General features: G+C 42.1%; 2 protein-coding genes across 3 annotated transcripts in view; both read right to left on the bottom strand.

Moving 5' to 3' along the window:
* Nucleotides 1-215: 215 nt before the first annotated feature.
* Nucleotides 216-7,408, bottom strand: LOC310961604 (cell cycle control protein 50A-like). Its single transcript, XM_083933735.1, has 7 exons — nt 6,973-7,408; nt 5,942-6,061; nt 5,742-5,849; nt 5,072-5,159; nt 3,644-3,790; nt 3,266-3,472; nt 216-2,205 (listed from the first exon to the last, which is right to left on the bottom strand). Exons 1-7 carry the CDS (start codon nt 7,213-7,215, stop codon nt 2,012-2,014), a joined length of 1,107 nt encoding a protein of 368 aa, XP_083789861.1. The 5' UTR covers nt 7,216-7,408; the 3' UTR covers nt 216-2,011.
* A 3,150-nt stretch (nt 7,409-10,558) lies between these two features.
* filip1b (filamin A interacting protein 1b) overlaps nt 10,559-17,485 on the bottom strand; it is a 38,925-nt gene continuing 31,998 nt past the window's right edge. The window contains exons 1-3 of one of the 2 annotated variants that reach the window (XM_083934011.1): nt 17,254-17,422; nt 12,336-15,093; nt 10,559-11,199 (exon numbers count right to left, since the gene is read on the bottom strand). In XM_083934011.1, coding sequence (XP_083790137.1) covers nt 11,002-11,199; nt 12,336-14,978 — 2,841 coding nt within the window. In that variant the 5' untranslated portion in view covers nt 14,979-15,093; nt 17,254-17,422 and the 3' untranslated portion in view covers nt 10,559-11,001. Of the gene's footprint in view, nt 11,200-12,335; nt 15,094-17,253; nt 17,423-17,485 lie in introns of those variants that run through there. The other variant, XM_083934010.1, reaches the window with a different exon arrangement.

Genomic DNA, 17,485 nt, shown 5'->3' with positions numbered 1-17,485 from the left:
CACTAATCCCAGCTCTCTATTGGTTTTTTTTGTCATTTATCAAAAGGTTTGAATTCCCTTTCTTTATTTAATAATGGTATTTTATGTCTAACTTCTTTGTGCTGCTGTATCATGGGAATTTCCCCCTTACTGTCTCATATCAGGGAAATATACTGTATATTAATATCCTGAACACCAGACTGATAAAGCAAAATGAGATATAAAACAAGAAACAGTTTCGATTGAAATTATACATTTATTCTTTTTAAAGCAACAACACAAACAGCTGTGGTGTTAAAGAAATCTAGTGCTTCTCATGTTTGCAGGTAACGTTTATGTTGATGAAAAGTATTAAAATAAAACAAAAACTCAGCATTTTTCAACTTTTCATGCAGCATCTATATTTAAGGAATGTATAATCAGCTGCTGAAGAGCAGAAAATTGGCAGGATGGGTGTAAAACTAGTTGTGTGCATTAGATTCACTGTCAGCGGCGTAAACGCATTAACATTTAATCACATGTATTACTGTTCTATCATGCTGTGTTGGTATTATTTTTATTATTATTGCATGTAAACGACAATGATTGAAGCCACGGCACTGAATCAACATACATTTCTCTGTTAGATAGGATTTACGCACTCGCAACTTACATTTCCTCAGCCTTTAAACCCACTTTAGCCTCAAAACCCCTGAGGTCTGACGTGCAAATACTGGCTTTACAATGCAAACATATATTCAAAAATAAATACAACGACATTAAAGATGTTAATAGACAGCTCCCAAGACTCTAAAAACATTTTGTGTTGCCTCTGACGTGGAACTTGCTCAACACGTTTTTTAAAGGACTCGGTAAAAGCATGACTTTAGTTTGACAGGAGATGAAATTAGGCACAAAGACAGCTCCATAATCACATTTACATCTCGGCGACCCAGCATGCAACTCGGGACTCAGAACAACGCTCCAGCTCACCTCAACTGCACCGGCTAGGAGCGTAGAGATCCTACAAGGGGTCTGGAAACTTACCCAGCAACAGGACTGCCCACTGAAACGGAACCGTATTCATCCTGTAGCTTATTTAACGGGAGGCGATAAAGGCAGAAACATGCACTGGTCAATGTTTATATTTTTGTTCTATTCTCTCTTCCTCAACCTGTCTTCTTTCAGACTATAAAGAACATATTAATGTTACTTCACTTTGTTTGTTTGTGTCTGTAGATTTCTCCTAAATTCACCAAGAGTTAACGTAGATAATCCCTCATTTGCATATTCTTCTACAGAACATTTCAGAAAACTTGTAATATCAAAAATAATCATCTTAACGTTAGTAATAAACTGTGGAAGTTCCACGGTAATATCTGCTAGTTCATATGTTTGACTCTATTCACCTGTAGTGTCTTACCTTTAATATTAATTACATTTGCTGTAAAAAAGTGATGGACTAAAGGCTTATTCAGTGCCTTCTGAGTTGTATAATATAATAGTACATTTCCCAGAGCCCAAGGTTACGTCTCCTAATACCTTATATGGTCCGAAGAAGGATCCGAAACCCAAACATCTTTCATTTATGGTCATAGAAGACAAAGAAAACCAGCAAAGATTCACACTTGAGCAGCTGGAATCAGTGGATTTTACCCCAATATTTTACAGTGCAGTGACCAGTTAGCTTTCAAAGAACATAAAGCATTTATTAATGTGTTAATGTGTCATTTGTGTGCAACTGTAGCACGTTAACTCATCCGCAGTAAAGCACTGCAGTCCATTTTTAACGTGCTGACTTTTTCAGACCAGAGGAGGAACTCATTTTTTATATGATCAGTCTGACACGTGGTTATTCATTTTACCGGGTGGGAAAATCTGTCACTAGGTGAATTTTTTGGCTACTTTTCCACCCACTTTGGCAAATAATCAGCCACTGTCGAGCGATCTTAAACCCTTAAACCAACGTTTGGCTGCTGAAGAAGACATTACATTTTTTAAATTCGTCTACCAGTCGGGCGTCTGAGGTGAGCTGGAGGGCAGACGCTGTCTCTCAGTTGGAAATGTCAGCGCTGTTGTTTCGGTTGCCGCATTTGTGGTGGATGACCAACAGGACGACGCCCAGGAAGAAGCAGACGGAGCCCACGGTGATGTAGGCGATGCCCAGGAACGGGTTCTTGCCTCCCATCCAGGAGATGGTGCTCAGGATCATCCGCTTCCTGCCCTCGAAGCTGCGGACGGGATAGTCTGAGTTCAACTGGTTAAAGATGGGAAAAGGAAACCGCTTTGTTTACCGATCAAACTGACCGCGGGGAACCAGACACAGTTTGACAACAACGATACTTTGCAAAAGGTCCTGCATCTTAATTAGTCTTTTTTTATTATCTCCACCAGGTGTAAGCCAGGGATAGGGGCATTTTTCAGCCGTGTGTTTGTGTCTCTGTCTGCAGATAATCTCTCGCACATCTGGACTCATAATTCTTAATATATCTTTGCACATTCCTGTCTGTATGCTCGAGGACCTCTCGTGGTTGCAGTGTTTCACAATTTTTGAAATATTGACTGCCGACTCTGCCGCTTTGGGCCGCAAGTGATCGACAACTGCTTCAGTAGCGAAAAAGGCATTTCCGCCAATCGAAGGCCACAATTTAATCTTTGCCGTGGTTAAAAAACATGACATCCGTAGGAAAGTTCAGTCTCAGATCATTCCATGTGATAAACCATTAAACTTTGGCGCTAACCAGATGAATAAATCCCTGTTTTTGTTAGTTTCACCGCCGTCTCGCCTTTAGAGGTGCCAGAGCAGCCGAGACATGCAGGCAGGAAGTGACCGGAAAAGAAGCTTTTTTCAGCCACTGCACGTAAGACAGTGGAGTCCATCCGTTGTCTCTGTGAACAGCAGTGCAGTGCATTCTGGGAGCCTGGCAGCGAGTTTTGAGCAGCGAGGTGTGGAGTTGCCCGCTCCTCATTTGCATAAGGTTGAGCTCCAGGCGACTTTATGTAAATCACAGGCGTCCAGCACGACTCGTTAAACTCTCTGTCAAACTCTCTGTCAAACACATTCCTGTGAACTATTTTCGTAATATCGCAGAAAGTTTCAAAAATAGAGAGGAGAACCGTCTTTGTGTTAGAGCACAAGGCGTTTGTCAGCATTTCTGTGTCTGTGTTGGATTTGGTAAGCATCTGTATTTGATTTTTCACTCCTGAAGTCTGATCTAAATGTGGATTTTTATTCTGTTCTTGTTTATGAACTGAACTTCCCTCTGCTGTTCAGAGGGTTTCATGCACCAATCATGTTGAAGGATACTGTAGACGACCTCCAGAGTGTAGTTCCCTCGAGGCAGAGTTGGCACCATGTTGTTTTTCTTGTTGATGATGCGGTAGAGTTTGCGGAAGGTCGGCAGGGCGGCGGTTCTCATCCACACAATGAAGTCCTCGTTGATGAAGCCGTTGTTCGCCTGATCGGCGTCCAGCTCGTAGACGGGCCTGCGCCAGTTTATCGGCTTCGTTGTACCTGAAATAGATGACGTTGGGTAGCAGACCTAATTTTACTGGAGGTTACGTTGACAAACATCCTGAAGCTGAAGAAAATCACTTCTCTGACTCTGACATACCACTGAGGGACGACACTGAGCCTGAAACCCCGCAAGGCAGGTTGAGAAAAAGAAGCTGCAGATGAGCGTACCTTGAAAAACTGCGGTGAGGTTCGGGTTGTTTCCTCCGGGGTTCCCGAACTTCACATGCTTGTCGGTCCACCAGGCGATGCCCGTAGTGTTCAGAGGAATTTGGATCTTTGTGCCGTTGGGGTCGTTGTAAAACAGCTCCAACGTGTCTGCCGTCAAAGACGAAAGGTGGATTAGAAATAATTCTTTAGAATGATATTCAGAGTTTGTGTCTGGGTCCAGACCTATGAATCCTATGAATGACATCGTGACACAAAACAACTGTTCCTAAATTGAAAAAAAGCAATCGATCCAAAGAGCACCTAACGATTGGCCAGTAAGCACCAGAGGTGGGATGTCTTCGCCCAACATCGTAGCGTGATTTTAGTTCGCTCCCCTAAAAGGAAACTTTGCCGATGCTCAAGCAGCTCCGCTTCAGCTCAACGGCGTGGAGGGCGGGGTACATGCAGGTGGAAAGAGTCCACGTTGTGAAGATTTTTACCGGCCGAGCAGCCAAGAAGTTGCGTGCACCGCCGCTTTCGTCAGGTCCGCAGCTGTCCGTATTCAGCCCTGAGATCTATGACAGGCGACAGCTGCAACACTCATCACTGTGACCTGGACTCAAAAGTTGAATGGCCCTCGCTTTCTAACAGGATCCAATAGACACTGGATTCTCTTTCCGTCTTATATCAGTTCTTTAGTATCTTTCGCTCAAAGGACGGGCTCACACTGCAGGTTCCCAACACCCCATTAGGGAAATCCTGCTTTTCTTACTGCACACCTGCGACCTGGAACACTCTGCAAAACCACCTGGAACTTACCACACACTTCTCATTAGGACTATTAAAATCCATAACTGCATCTTATTTGACGTCTAACTGCTCCTGTCTTTGACTTGATTTCTCTGTTTTTATTATTCTGTCACTTTACTTTTCTGATATCTCAGATTTGCTCATGTGTTTTTCAAATGTTTTGTGTTTTGTCCTGTCCAAAAATGTTTTGTGGTTTTATCTCGGCTATATTGCAAATGAGGTTGCTCCTCAATATATTCCCCAGTTCAAATAAAGGTTATAAATGAATAAATATATGTCTGAACACTACTCCGCCCCATCCATCAGTGAGGTTGTCAGCTGTGTGTCTGTCTCTGACGATTTAACCCATCGATATGGTGGTGTGTGTCACTTCTACTGCACTGCACAAGTTGCGTTTTAGCCTTTTTTTTGCTGCTAAATTCACGGCACACAGCCGACTGCTGGACGGAGAGCAATTGAGTCTGAAAGAAAGCCACTGAACTAAAAGACAATCTGCTAGTGCTTCAGCTCTCCAGTAAAAGGCATATGTGGGTCGCCCTCATGATCAAATAATAAATTTCTTTAACTGATATTGTTAAACAGGCTTAAAATTATGTTTCAGGGGGATACGTTGGACACTAGAGTATGAAAGTGTCTCACCGTTGAACATGCTGTTGGCGATGGCCCCACACGGTGCAATTGGCTTGTTTTCGTGATAAGCGTACGGCTCACACTCCTTACTGGGTTTCTGTGAACGATGAGGATGAGAAGGAGATAAACGGAACCGCAGGCAGGCAGCATTTAAAGTCTGTTTCTGTACACACCTATGCAAAAACACATCAACATATCAGTATAACTCACAACATTAAAAAAAAATTTCTGAGCTGTGGTGAATTTGTTCCAAATAAGCCACGTCGCGTTGGCTATTTGATGTGCCAAAGGACACTTGACATCTCTCTAAAATCAGAGGTTTTAGACAAACGTTTAATTTTACCACTTTCTCTTTGGATTGTCCTGAAAAAAAAACCCAATAGTGATTTGTTAATTCAGTATGATGCATTAAATCCTTCCTGCATTGAAGGGTGAGTGTGTCCTTCAGAGAGAGAGAGCTCCTCACACTGACCGTAAATTTATTTGCCAATGTAGGGCTTTTCAAGTGAAGGGTATCAGACTGTCAGACTAGTGAGCAACAATGTTATGTGTGCACTGAAGTTCAACTAAGAAACATCTTGTGTGTTTTTTTGTTGCCTGGCGCAGCTTCAGTGCATTCTGAAAAACACTCTGCAGCCTCAGTCACGTGTTGTGAGAGACGTCTTGAAGTTATCCATACCATGAGGGAGCTAATGTCTCCATTCAGCTGACTGTCGTCTCTCGACTTGACGTAGCGACGGTGATTTTGGTAGAAGTTGGAGAGGCCGTAATACACGTAGACGTTGCTCTGTTGATTAAAGACAAAAGTACAAATTGGTCAAACTGGCTGTGTGAATACTTAGTCAGTATACAGAAGTATGAAACAACATTTGTTTTTACCTCGTACGGCTGCTCCAGGTAGAAAGGTATGGTGCAGGTGCAAGGCCTTGTGCTGTTCCAGCTGAAGTTCTGGGAGCAGTTGAAGCACGGACTGGACATGTCAACTCCTGTGTAATCAACCTAGAAACACACGAGTGCACCAATTATCAAAACAGTAGCTACAAAGTCCTTAAAGGAACAGGACAGAATCGGAAGACAAAATAAAACAAGGACACACAGTGTGCAAACCCTAAAGAAGAAGAAGAAGAAAAATTCCTTTATTAACCCGCAAGGGAAGTTCAATTTTTTCACTCTGTTATTATTTTACAGGTTACACACACACAGGCCCGAAACACACACATGCACAAACAGGACCTATATACATGCAATTAATGGAGAGATGTCAGAGTGAGGGGGCTGCCAATAGCTTGGCGCCCCGAGCAGTTGGGGGTTCGGAGCCTTGCTCAACAGCACCTCGGCAGTGCCCAGGAGATGAACTGGCACCTCTCCAGCCACCTGTCCCCACAGGGTCTCGAACCGGCGACCATCCGGTTCCCAGCCAAATCACCGAGACTATTATGTGCTTGTGTGTTAAGGAGATAAAATAACAACGAGGAATAAGCAAAAGGAGAAATACAAGGATAAATGGCGAGTTGTATTGAGGCAATAAATGTCCCCAGCTGCCAGCAACAAGTATTACAATAGGACACTTACTTTTTGAGTATTGTGTCATTGGCAACAGTGCAGCATATTCTTGAACCCCATTAACTGTTCTGTGCTCTAAGACGCCAAACCCCATTTAAAAATCGACCATCTTAGTGTTTCCTTTCATATCAGACACTCACCAAACGCACTGTATACTTATGCAGATTCCTACGTACATTAAGGCTGATTTTTGGTCATTTTTTTAGCCGAAATCAACGGTACAACATAAAGTTTCAGAAAAGGTTTAAGATACGGTACAGGAGATTTACAAATGTGCCAATATGCAAATTAAGCATAAATTGCAGGATTTTAGCACGGAGTTTGGCTTGAGTACACAGTGACGTTACCTCAAACTCCTTGATGTTATTGGACGTCACGAACAGGCCGATGCCGATGGGGATGAAGAGGAGTCCGATGATGAAGAAGGCTGGGAGCACTGTCCCCGCTGTGAGGATGGGCTGCCAGGCCGGCAGTCTCTGCTGCTTGAACGCGGTGTTTTCGGGCTTCTTGCTCCGCAGAGTCCCGCCACCGGGCCCGGACACGGTGATGTGTCCGTCCTCGTCTTTGGCGTTGTAACTGGACGCCATCATGATGATTTCTGATCAATGAGCAACAGCTCGTAAACACACCGGATTTAAAGCCCCACTGACACGCTGACATATAACGACGAGTGATTTAAATGACCAAAATAGGATTTTAAGGTTATTTTGTGGCTCAATCCATTGCTGTAGTCCTCAAACGGCTAATTTCGCTACAAAATCAGCAACGGCTACTCTTCCAGGAAGTTTACAAACAAGCAAGGTCAGGGAAGAAGGCTGGGACACTAAAAGAAAAGTCTGTCTTAGGGGTATGACGCATGCGCAGCGGAACTGGAGCTGCGCTGTTGGATGGTGACAGCAGATGGCGCTAGAAATAAAGTGATGCCTCAGTCTGACAGAACTTTTAAATTGAGGGAGAATATTTACCTATATGTATTTATATTTACAAATATTATATTTAAAACTATTATTTATATATGCATATATGTATTAATATTTATTCATATTGACATATATTTATTTATATTTATTTATTTATATATTAACAGTATATGCATTTATGCATATACTGTAGGTTCATATATTTATTTATATTTTGCATATATTTATTTACACATACGGATATTTATGTATACTTATATATGTATTTATATATATACATATACTTATTTATGTATACATATTTTTATTTATATTTACATATATATAATTATATATACATAGATTTATTTATATTTACATAGATTTATATTTCAAATACAATAAATTCTGACCTATTTAATTTATTTTTTGTTTCATTAAAAATATATGTGCGTTACTTACACATTTTCTGGAGTTATACATTATGCCGAAAGTGTATTTCGAAATGTAGAAATAATAATAATAATAATAATAATAATAATAATAATAATAATAATAATAGCATAAATTAAAATGTACAATGATAGTAAAACAAAGAAAAAGGAATGAAGAAGAATAACAAAAACAAAAACTTATTCTTGTTCTTTGATAGTGCATGCTTCATACCCCAAAGCTCACTTTTTTCATGTCCTAGCCTCCTTCTAAAAGCCTTGTTACAAACCAGGAAGAAATGAAGGCAACACGTGGTGACGTCATTTAGTTACTTAGCGGCTGATGCTGCCTATAGACGCTGCCGGGAATATCGGAAATTATAAACCCAACCAAAAATCCAACAAAATAATGGCGGTATATGTGATAAATGAGATTACAGGTGACATGTATCTGTTCATTATCATGTATATATATTAATATGTCAATATATTCCACCATCGATGATATGCCTGATGCTACAGTAGCCTACCTACTTTTCCACTCACGCTGAGTCGTTAATCATCAAATGCCAAAATTCCAGTGTCTCCAGTGTGACCATTTGTGGTTTTTCATTATTTTATTTCTTTGTGACCTGAATATTAGGGATGCAAGGTAATATCGGCTATAGGTATCAGCCGATATTGACTTTAAAATGAATCGCTACCACGTCGATATAATAAACGGATAAATAAATAGACTGCTGCCTCCTTGCCCGGAGGCGGGAGGATTATTTGCACAGCACAACGTGATACCAAGGATATCTCACTTGTTTTGTTTAAAAGAAGTTGTCATAAATAAAAATGGCATCTTTTATCCAACACAAGTATAAGTGTTTTTCTAATTTTGAACAAGGAGTTAATATTTCATCATTTTAAACTGCATTTGTCGGTGTTCCAACATAAGAGTCCTCACAATAATATGTTAATTTAACTACAGAGGAGAGTTATGATCCCTGCAATTAGATGTGGGGGGAAAAAAGGTTATATCGGTATCGATATCGGTTATAAGTCAGATGAGTTGGAAAATATTGTCATATCGGCAAATAATTTCAATATCGTGCATCCCTACTGAATCTATATTTGGGTTTTATATATTTGGGGCATCACCTCAGGCTCTGGGAATTTTACACTATTACACAATATATAGAATAAAGCCCTTGTTCCAACACTGTTCTGTAGTTTCCAAACAGTTTCCCCAGAGGAAAAGAAGCGTGACATGCCGAATAATCCTGTTCAGCCTCTGAAGTTGTTCCCAGGAAGAGCATTTGATCCACCTAACTGTGTGTGCAGCGGCCTGGGGGGGAGTCCCGGCCAACAGCTGAAACACAAACACCACTCACTCCTCATGTTTACCCTCCTGTTGTCCAGATGCGTCTTCCTCATCATCTCCCAGTCCGCACGGTTTAACACCAGCAAATTGTTTCTCTTGATCTCCTTTTAGAGAACACGATAACCTGCAGATAATTATTAATTTGTGTTTAATCAGAGACAATGGCTGCTGCTGCCGCTTTTGTGGGAAAAAAAAATCAGATTTATATGTTGTGTTTCTCCATGACATGGAGAACATGTATAGTCATTCTGTACTTTTGTACTTGTCCATGAGAGGGAGCTGGATGTTTTCTGAGTCTCCTATGTGAAGCTGCCAAAATCAAATATTCTGACATCATGTTTTTTAAAACCAAAGAAGTGTTCAGAGTGAACAAAACAATCCTGAGGATTTTGCAGAAATTAGATATTTATGTAAACCTGCAAACTCTTTCAAATCCTCACTATATTATAATATTGATCACTTCACCCCTATTGTCCAAATTACCAAAATGCATAATTACTTATTTTCACGGTATCAGGAGATTTCAAATTCCGACTCTGGGGGTCGTTTGGTCTCCAAGGCTCCAACTTAACTGTTTTTTAGCCGGTTTGTTTACATTTTGGCAAATTGGCACCGATAAAAGTATGCTGAATTATCTATTGGCAGTTGCTGTTACCCATTTATATACAATTATCACTGTATTACTTTGATACAGAAGAAAACTTGAAAACATGAAAAACATGGTCCTCAAGCAACTTCTGCAGTAATAAGACTATTTTCTCCATGATTTCATCAAAGATTTATGGTCATTTATTAGAGATGGACTTTGGAATTAATGCCGTCCTCAGGAAGCATACGTTTCACTGTAAAATGTGTATCATGTATGTGAGTTTAGATTTTACTGAGTTTTGACTTCAAGAAGGAGCATTTTCATGCAGACAGTAGCTTTGTTTTTTTGTTAAAAATTGCAAATAAGTAAAGAACTTTGAATTTTGAGAAGTGTTTCCAGTCAACATTCATTAAGATTTATGTTCAAACTCAACGCTAGACGCACACTTTGTTTTAAGTTTAATATATTTTTTTCTATGACCAAGACATGTTCTATCATTGTCACACAGGCCGTGGAGACATCACATGAGCTTTGTTTAGCAGCATGAGTTAATATTTTTGTGGTTTCCTGGTTGATTCTCACCCGCACACACACACACACACACACACACCATCAACAAATGAATGCATGAAAGCAATGCCATACTTGGTTCAGAGATAAATAGTTTTTATTTTGGTGCCTGTCACAAGTCATGACAATTCATACCGTCACAAACGATTCACAGTGCTTCAGTGACTGGAAACCTCCGAAAGCAGCGGTGAAATAAACACATGCTATGAAACAAACAAAAAGAAAGTAAATGATGAGAAAAAGAAAGTTTACTGCCAAAAGAATTATCTCCAAGATGAAGTAAATCAAAATGCACAAGAGACATGCAAAGAGCTGCTGCAGTGGAAATAAAAAATTATATTAAAACCTGCCCTTGAAACTACATAAATCTTTCCTGGAAGCATGTATAGTCGCAAACCGAAACAAAACAAAAGAGTGGGGTTTTTTTTGGTAAAAACTAAGCAACATGGCACGCACGGAGTCCCATTTGTTCATGTGTGATGCCCGTAACTCAGATTTGGCGGGAGCGTGCTTCGCCCTCAGCTCTTGCCTGCTGCAGACACCGAGCCGCACACCGTCGACTTCCTCAGCTCGATTTTCATCGACTGGCTCTCGGCCCGCGACTCTAACCTCGTCACCGTTGACACACCCAGAACCGTCTTGCTGCCCGGTTTCATACCTTTTGACATCGGGATCCGTGTGGCGGCGCTCCGAGCTGACTGAACGTCCGAACTGGGCTGGAGAACACACAACAAAGCAACGTAAGGAAATGATTTTTCTCCTTGATATTAATCAACATCAGGTTGGGTGATATTATGAGGGTTTGAACAAGATTTCATATCTGTAAATATAAGTTCTTAAAGTGAAACATACAAATTGGTGACTTCTTGCCTTTGTTTTGGTCGAAAGGAGTGAATTAGTCAGTTGGAAAATGTGTCCACAGAAGACCCCTTTTAAAGAATGTGGGGTCTAATGCAGGTCAGATCACTCCAGTGTTAGTTCATAACAGTGAAATCATTGGTTCATATATTCACTGCTTTATACCTGGAGACAGTGCTATCTAGGGTGCACCCACCACCTGATTTCACTTTGAAACATTTCAGAAGCAACTGTAACGTAAAAAGATTAGACGTCGTTCAGATATTTTAGTTTGAGGCTGAAGGTACGTTCACATAACGAACAAATGTGGCAGAAAGATTATATTGAGAATTGAAAGAGAAAATTGATTATTAAGCTGAAATGTGCAGAAGCTTAAAGCAGTTCTTCCCTTTCTTTTCTTTTGTAATCTTAAAATGCTCCTAATAAGCGTAGGGCGCACTAAAATATAAAAGAAATCCACCAGGTGTTGAAACTCATCAATATTCAATTCTCATATATTTCTGATAAAAATCTGACCAATCAATTTGCTGAACTTCCTGCCTGTCTTCATCACTCCATTTCAGTTGCGCTACTCATGCTGCGTTCAAGTGCCATGGGAAGTCCGACGTTTTGGACCTCCAACTAGGCAAAGTGCACTGGAATGCCTGTCAAAGTGGAACTTCCTACGTGCAAATTCAGGGTAGGTCGATCTCCCTTGAATTCACTAGTAGGAGGTTCAACTTTGACAGGCATTACAGTGCACTTTACTGAGTTGGAGGTCAGAAATTTGGACTTCCCATGGCACTTGAACGCAGCATGACTCTCTCATCGCACATGTCGGGGAGGAGAGAGCATCAGAGGTTAGACAGGGGGAAGAGGGCGGGATTTTGGAGGGAAGCGCTGTGAGAAATGCAAGAAAGGTAAGAATCGCATTAAATGCCTAATCCTCTATACTTGTGGAGTCAAACATATTCAGAAGAACATAAGATGGAGGACACATCTCCAAAGCTCTCACCACTGACTGTGTCGGCCTGGAGGATGCCGAGGTGATGGGTGTGATTGTTATGCTGCTTGTCATTTTGCCCTGAGTCGTCTTCCCCATTGAGATTGAGCGTGGCGAGCGGAGCACCGTTCCTGTTGACATTTCCCTGCTGCTTTCTGAGCTTCTGAGCGTCAACACTGCGTTGCCGCAGCCCTCGGAGGGCCTCTTAAACTGCGTACCCAAGTGGATGTGGATCTTGTTGTCCTCTGTTGTGATGATGTTACTGTTGCCGTTGTATTTCCTGAAAGGAGCCGGCCCAGGTTGCTTCTCTGGGGTCACCTTGATCACCGTGCGGCCTGCGGTGATGTCGTGAGGTTCAGGTGAAGCACAGGCTTCAGCCACAGGGGTGGTGCTGACTGTGATGATGGACACTGGCGACTGAAGTCGGTCAGAATTGCAGCCGTTGGTCTTGTCCGGACTCTTTGCCCTGGAGATGGTGGTTATCGTGACCGGGGATTTGGCTCGATCCATGAGCTCGCGGGCTTTGCTCTTTGAGGCCACGGTTGTGGGCTTTGGGACGATTGTGATGCGAGGTTTCTGGAGGCCGAGAGTCGGGATGATGGTGGTGGTGGAGAAGAAATCCTCAGCTCGAGGGCTGGTGATCTCCAAGGTGGCAGTGCTGTTCTCGTGATCTGGGGTGACTCGGATGTGCAGAGGCTGGCCCGACCTGGTCACCTCTGGAGGACGGTGCAAGGATGCCCTGTTGGTCCTGTCAGGCGCCGTCTGAGTGAGCGTGATGGCCTCCTTCTTTCTCATCCAGGGTATCCAGGATTTTCTTGCCCCGAGTTCTGCGGAAGCTGGAGGGTATCGTTCAAGAACCGTTGGCTTTTTAAGACCCTGTTGTCTGAGGTTGCTCATTAAGTGGTTTTCCTCTAGGACAGATTTCAGGATAAAGCCTGCTGCCGTCTCATCTTCAGCAGGCTCACTGGCCATCACATCCGTCTGCACTGCTGTGGAGGTAACCGGGACATTGACCATCCTCTTTCCGTTCATACTAGGCCTCAAGGCTCGACTGAAGCGCTTGGTGGCTTCCAGCTCCTTGGTAAGGTTGGCAAAGTCGTGGCTCATGCTCATCTTCTTCGCTTCCTCCTCCATGAACCTCTGCTGAAGGACAGAATAATCCACCTGCAGCTGGGAGAGCTGGTCTTCCTTGTTCATCAGTTCGTGGATTTTCTCTTTCAGGGCCTGAACGTCCACCTGCAGCTCTCTGGTTTTAGCCTCCTCCGTCTTGCAGCGCACTCTAAGCTCAGCCTCTGGACCCATGGCCTCGCCTTTCTCTATGGCTTTGTTCCTGGCAATCTGACTTTTCATTTCTTCCAGAAGCTTAGCAAGGGTATTCGCTTTGTCTTGCTCTGTTCTGAATTTCTTCTCCAGAAGGTCATACTCGTCCTCTGTCTTCATTAAATCTCCTTCTACCACCTCAAGTTGTTTGAGCCTGCTCTTAAGTCTTTCAATTTCTAACGTGAGCTCTTTAACTTTGTTGCCTTCATCTGGATTTCTGTTGTTGTCCTTGTTGGACCACTTCCTCTGTATTTCCCTCTCTGTCTCCACAAGTCCCTCCATCTTTATTTTCATACCACCTAGCTTGTTATTCAGCTCCCTACACTTTTCCTCTTCACCTGCAAGTTTGGTTTTAAAATCATCTTTCTCTTTAACGAGAGTTGTCACCTTGACCTCCATTTCTGACTTGAACTTGAGGAGTTTTTTGCTCTCCTCTATCAGCTTCTCCGTGACCTCAGTAACCTTGCCCTGCTCCGCTTTGAACATCTTACTTAAATCGTCACTTTTCTGCTCTTCCTGTCTAAGCCTCTCCGCCATGTTTTTCCTTTCATCTACCAGAATAACCGTAAAAGACTTCAACTTCATAAGATCATCTTTGAGGTTCATTTCTGCCTTTTCGAACTTTGACTCTGAGCACTCCAGTTCTTTCAACCGAGTTTTCATTGTCTCCAACTCACCGGAAAGATCCTTCACAACACGTTTCTCTTTTTCCAGGTTTGTATGGAGCTGAGAGCACTCTGTTTTGCTCCGACTGAAAGCCCCCTCAAGTTTTTCCAGTTCAACCATTCTCTTCTGCAATTTGTCCACCTCCAGCCTCAGCTCCTTGCTGTGGTTCTCCTCACCCTGCAGCTTTTTTCTCAGCTCCCTGCACTGAGTCTCTGTTTTGGTTATCTCGACATCCTTGCCCTCCATCTCCAGCACTCTCTTTCGCAGATTCTCCAGCTCCGTCATGAGAGACGAATCCCCACACTCCCCTCTGCTGATCTTCTCCCTCAGCTCCTGCAGTTCTTCCTCTGATTTATGCAGCACCTTGTTGCTCTCCTCCAGCTCTTCAATCTTGTGCGCCAATCCGGCCAGCTTCAGCCTCAGCTGTCGGCTTTGTGACTCTTCGTTGGCCATCTTGGACGTCATCTCCTCGTGCTCCTGTGCAAACTTAGCCACCCTGTGCTCCAGCTCGGCCTCCAGCTTGAGGATCTTCTGGCCGTCCTCCTTGGTAGTGTCGGTGACCACTGTCAAACGCTGCTCTTTCTCTTGTAGCCTCTGAGTGAGGTCCTGGATCTTCTGGCTCTGTTGATCAATCTGCTCGATGTGCAGCTGCCGCTCGTCCACCAACATCAGTGCAAAGGACTTGAGCTTCACCAGCTCTGCTCTGACCTTCTCCAACCTCCTGCTGTGGTCCTTGTCCTTACGAGTCTGGTAGGCCTTCTCCTGCTCCAGCAGCCGTTTGAGTCTAAGAAACAGACAGAGAAAAAACACAAGATGCAAATGAGGCGTTAATGCCAAACAGATGACACCAATCCTGAATTGATTTGTCTCACAAACACAAATAATTGGACGCAGAAAATGAATCATCATCATGTATCAGATGGAGAAAAGATGGTGCACGAATCAGAATGAGAGCACTGAGCACTTGATTCTGGATGTGAAGGCAGGAAAGCAGGATACAAGGCAGCAGCAAGGAACAAGCGAAGGAACAAAGAAATAAAATAAAAAAAGGCAGATAAAGGCCTGAACTCCAACAGAGCTTATCCTGTCTTGTTCATTAAAGGGAAGGTCACAAACTCCATTTATATGCAGGTCTTGATTTGGGAACTCTAATAATTGCTGTTGTGACTTGATCAAATTTAACCACTTGGGAAGCTGATAATACCCCGAACAGAATTTCATTTATTTGAGTATCAATGGGCTCCATAAAAGTCAAAAAGTTGGCTCAGAGGTTCTTCCAGCTTAACAAAAAGTTAATTATTGGACTAACACTGATACAACCGACAGGATTTTAGAGATCATTGTGAATTTGTTTGAGCTGCAATGAAAAAAACACCTTTTTTTGGCACTGATATGAATCTTCAAAGTTACTCAGAAGGCTGCTTTCTTCAACAAATAACTTTATTAAAGCAATATTTAACATTTCATAGTGTACATATCATGTACAATATTTACATACAACCAATTCCAGAAATGACAATATAAATAAATAAAATAGCTAAATAAACATTTGTTTTCAGTCAATAACTGACCATTTAAATATATAAATAAAAAATAAATGAATAGCTTTGTGACACCATTTCAAAATCAGCAATGTGTTTGGTCCAGTGCTTCAGAGAAAACAAAAATGACAACAAAATAGGCATAATAAACATATAATCACATAGAAAAAAAATAAATAAAATACATTAAACAGTAAAACACTTAAATTATAATTAAATGAAAGCACAAAGTGCAAGCTAAGACACCTGTGTACATACAGTACGTTTGAATGCCTTCACCGTACTGCCCTGAGCTAATAAGTGTTAGCCACATCCGACTGTTAGCAACTCTACCATATTTTTCTGGTAATAGTTATTACATGAAAAAAACTGTCTTAATGGCTTATTTGATGTATGTAAGTGCTGAAAAAGACAATGGGATAATTTTGCGCCGGAATTACAATTTAAGACCTTCTCTTCAGACATTGATGGATTGTGCAATGTATGACTGTTTGTCCTATTTTTTGCGAGGGCTGTGTAGAGAAACCTGCCACCTGAGGGTAATAGTTTAAAGGTGGTGAAAAGTGGGTGTTTTGTATTTGCTAAAATTGTGTCTGCTTTACACAGTCCTCTTTCTCTCTGTAGGTGTGTTGAAGAACAGCTTGCTGGCAGTGGTTACTATTTTGCTAAGGGTACTTTTCTGTGCTTCTGTTGCGCTGCCTAACCAACAGATTATGCAAAATGTTAAAACACTCTCTATGAAATCAGCTTTTTCGAGAAGTAGCGTCTTTGCTGTCCTTTACTTTCTGTATGGATTCTGTGTACTGCTCCCACTTCAATTTATTTTCCAAAATCCCCCCCAAATTCTTTAGTAAACGTTAGACGAGATGCTTTGTCTCTCCTAAAATTAATTTTGAACCTGACTTTATCCAATGTTCACATTTCTGATCTGGAAATGGATGAACATTAGCTGATATTTCATAACAAAATGCCTCGTTTGCATATTTAACCAGAACATTTCAGAAAACATGTAATAGAAAAAACATTTGTCTTAATGTAAATAATCAACTGGGGAGTTTCATGGTCACATCTATTAGTAATTATTTTCTCCCTATTCGCGGGGGGTGTCTCCGCTTGATGATTTAAGAGTGTTTTTGTCCCAAACCTTCACACAAGTTCAAGAGAGTTCCTGTTGGTAGATGTTTAACTAAACTCTGCGGGAGTCTGTCTATATGTGTGTGTTTGTGTGTGTGTGTGTGTGTGTGTGTGTGTGTGTGCGTGTGTCTGCTGCAGCCTCTCCTTCATGTGGTCATGCACGTTCACACCAGACACTCAAATGCAAACAGGTTTTATGTGAGTTTAAATCCAAAAAAGACAAGTTCCCAGACTACTCCTCCTGTGTCAAATTTTTTTGTTGAACTTACCCGTGAGTTGTGATGCAGAGCAGGTTGATCCATGTGTGTTTTTAACGCTGAGCAGGAGCCAAACTGCTGCTGCTCAGTGTCTCACAGGGACGCAGAGGGACGGAAGGAGGGGGCTCCGGCTCCGCGGGGGAATCTCAGCCATCACATTCCTAACGTGTCATCGGTGGACAATGAAAAAAGGTGGATGTGGTACTAAACAGCGTCCGCTCCGCTGTGCCGGTGATGTCATCCA

The sequence above is a fragment of the Echiichthys vipera genome, assembly GCF_963691815.1.
Source record: "Echiichthys vipera genome assembly, chromosome: 19".
Lineage (NCBI taxonomy): Eukaryota > Metazoa > Chordata > Actinopteri > Perciformes > Trachinidae > Echiichthys > Echiichthys vipera.
Note: the sequence above shows the minus strand (reverse complement) of the source record. Positions and strands in the feature narration are given on the sequence as shown.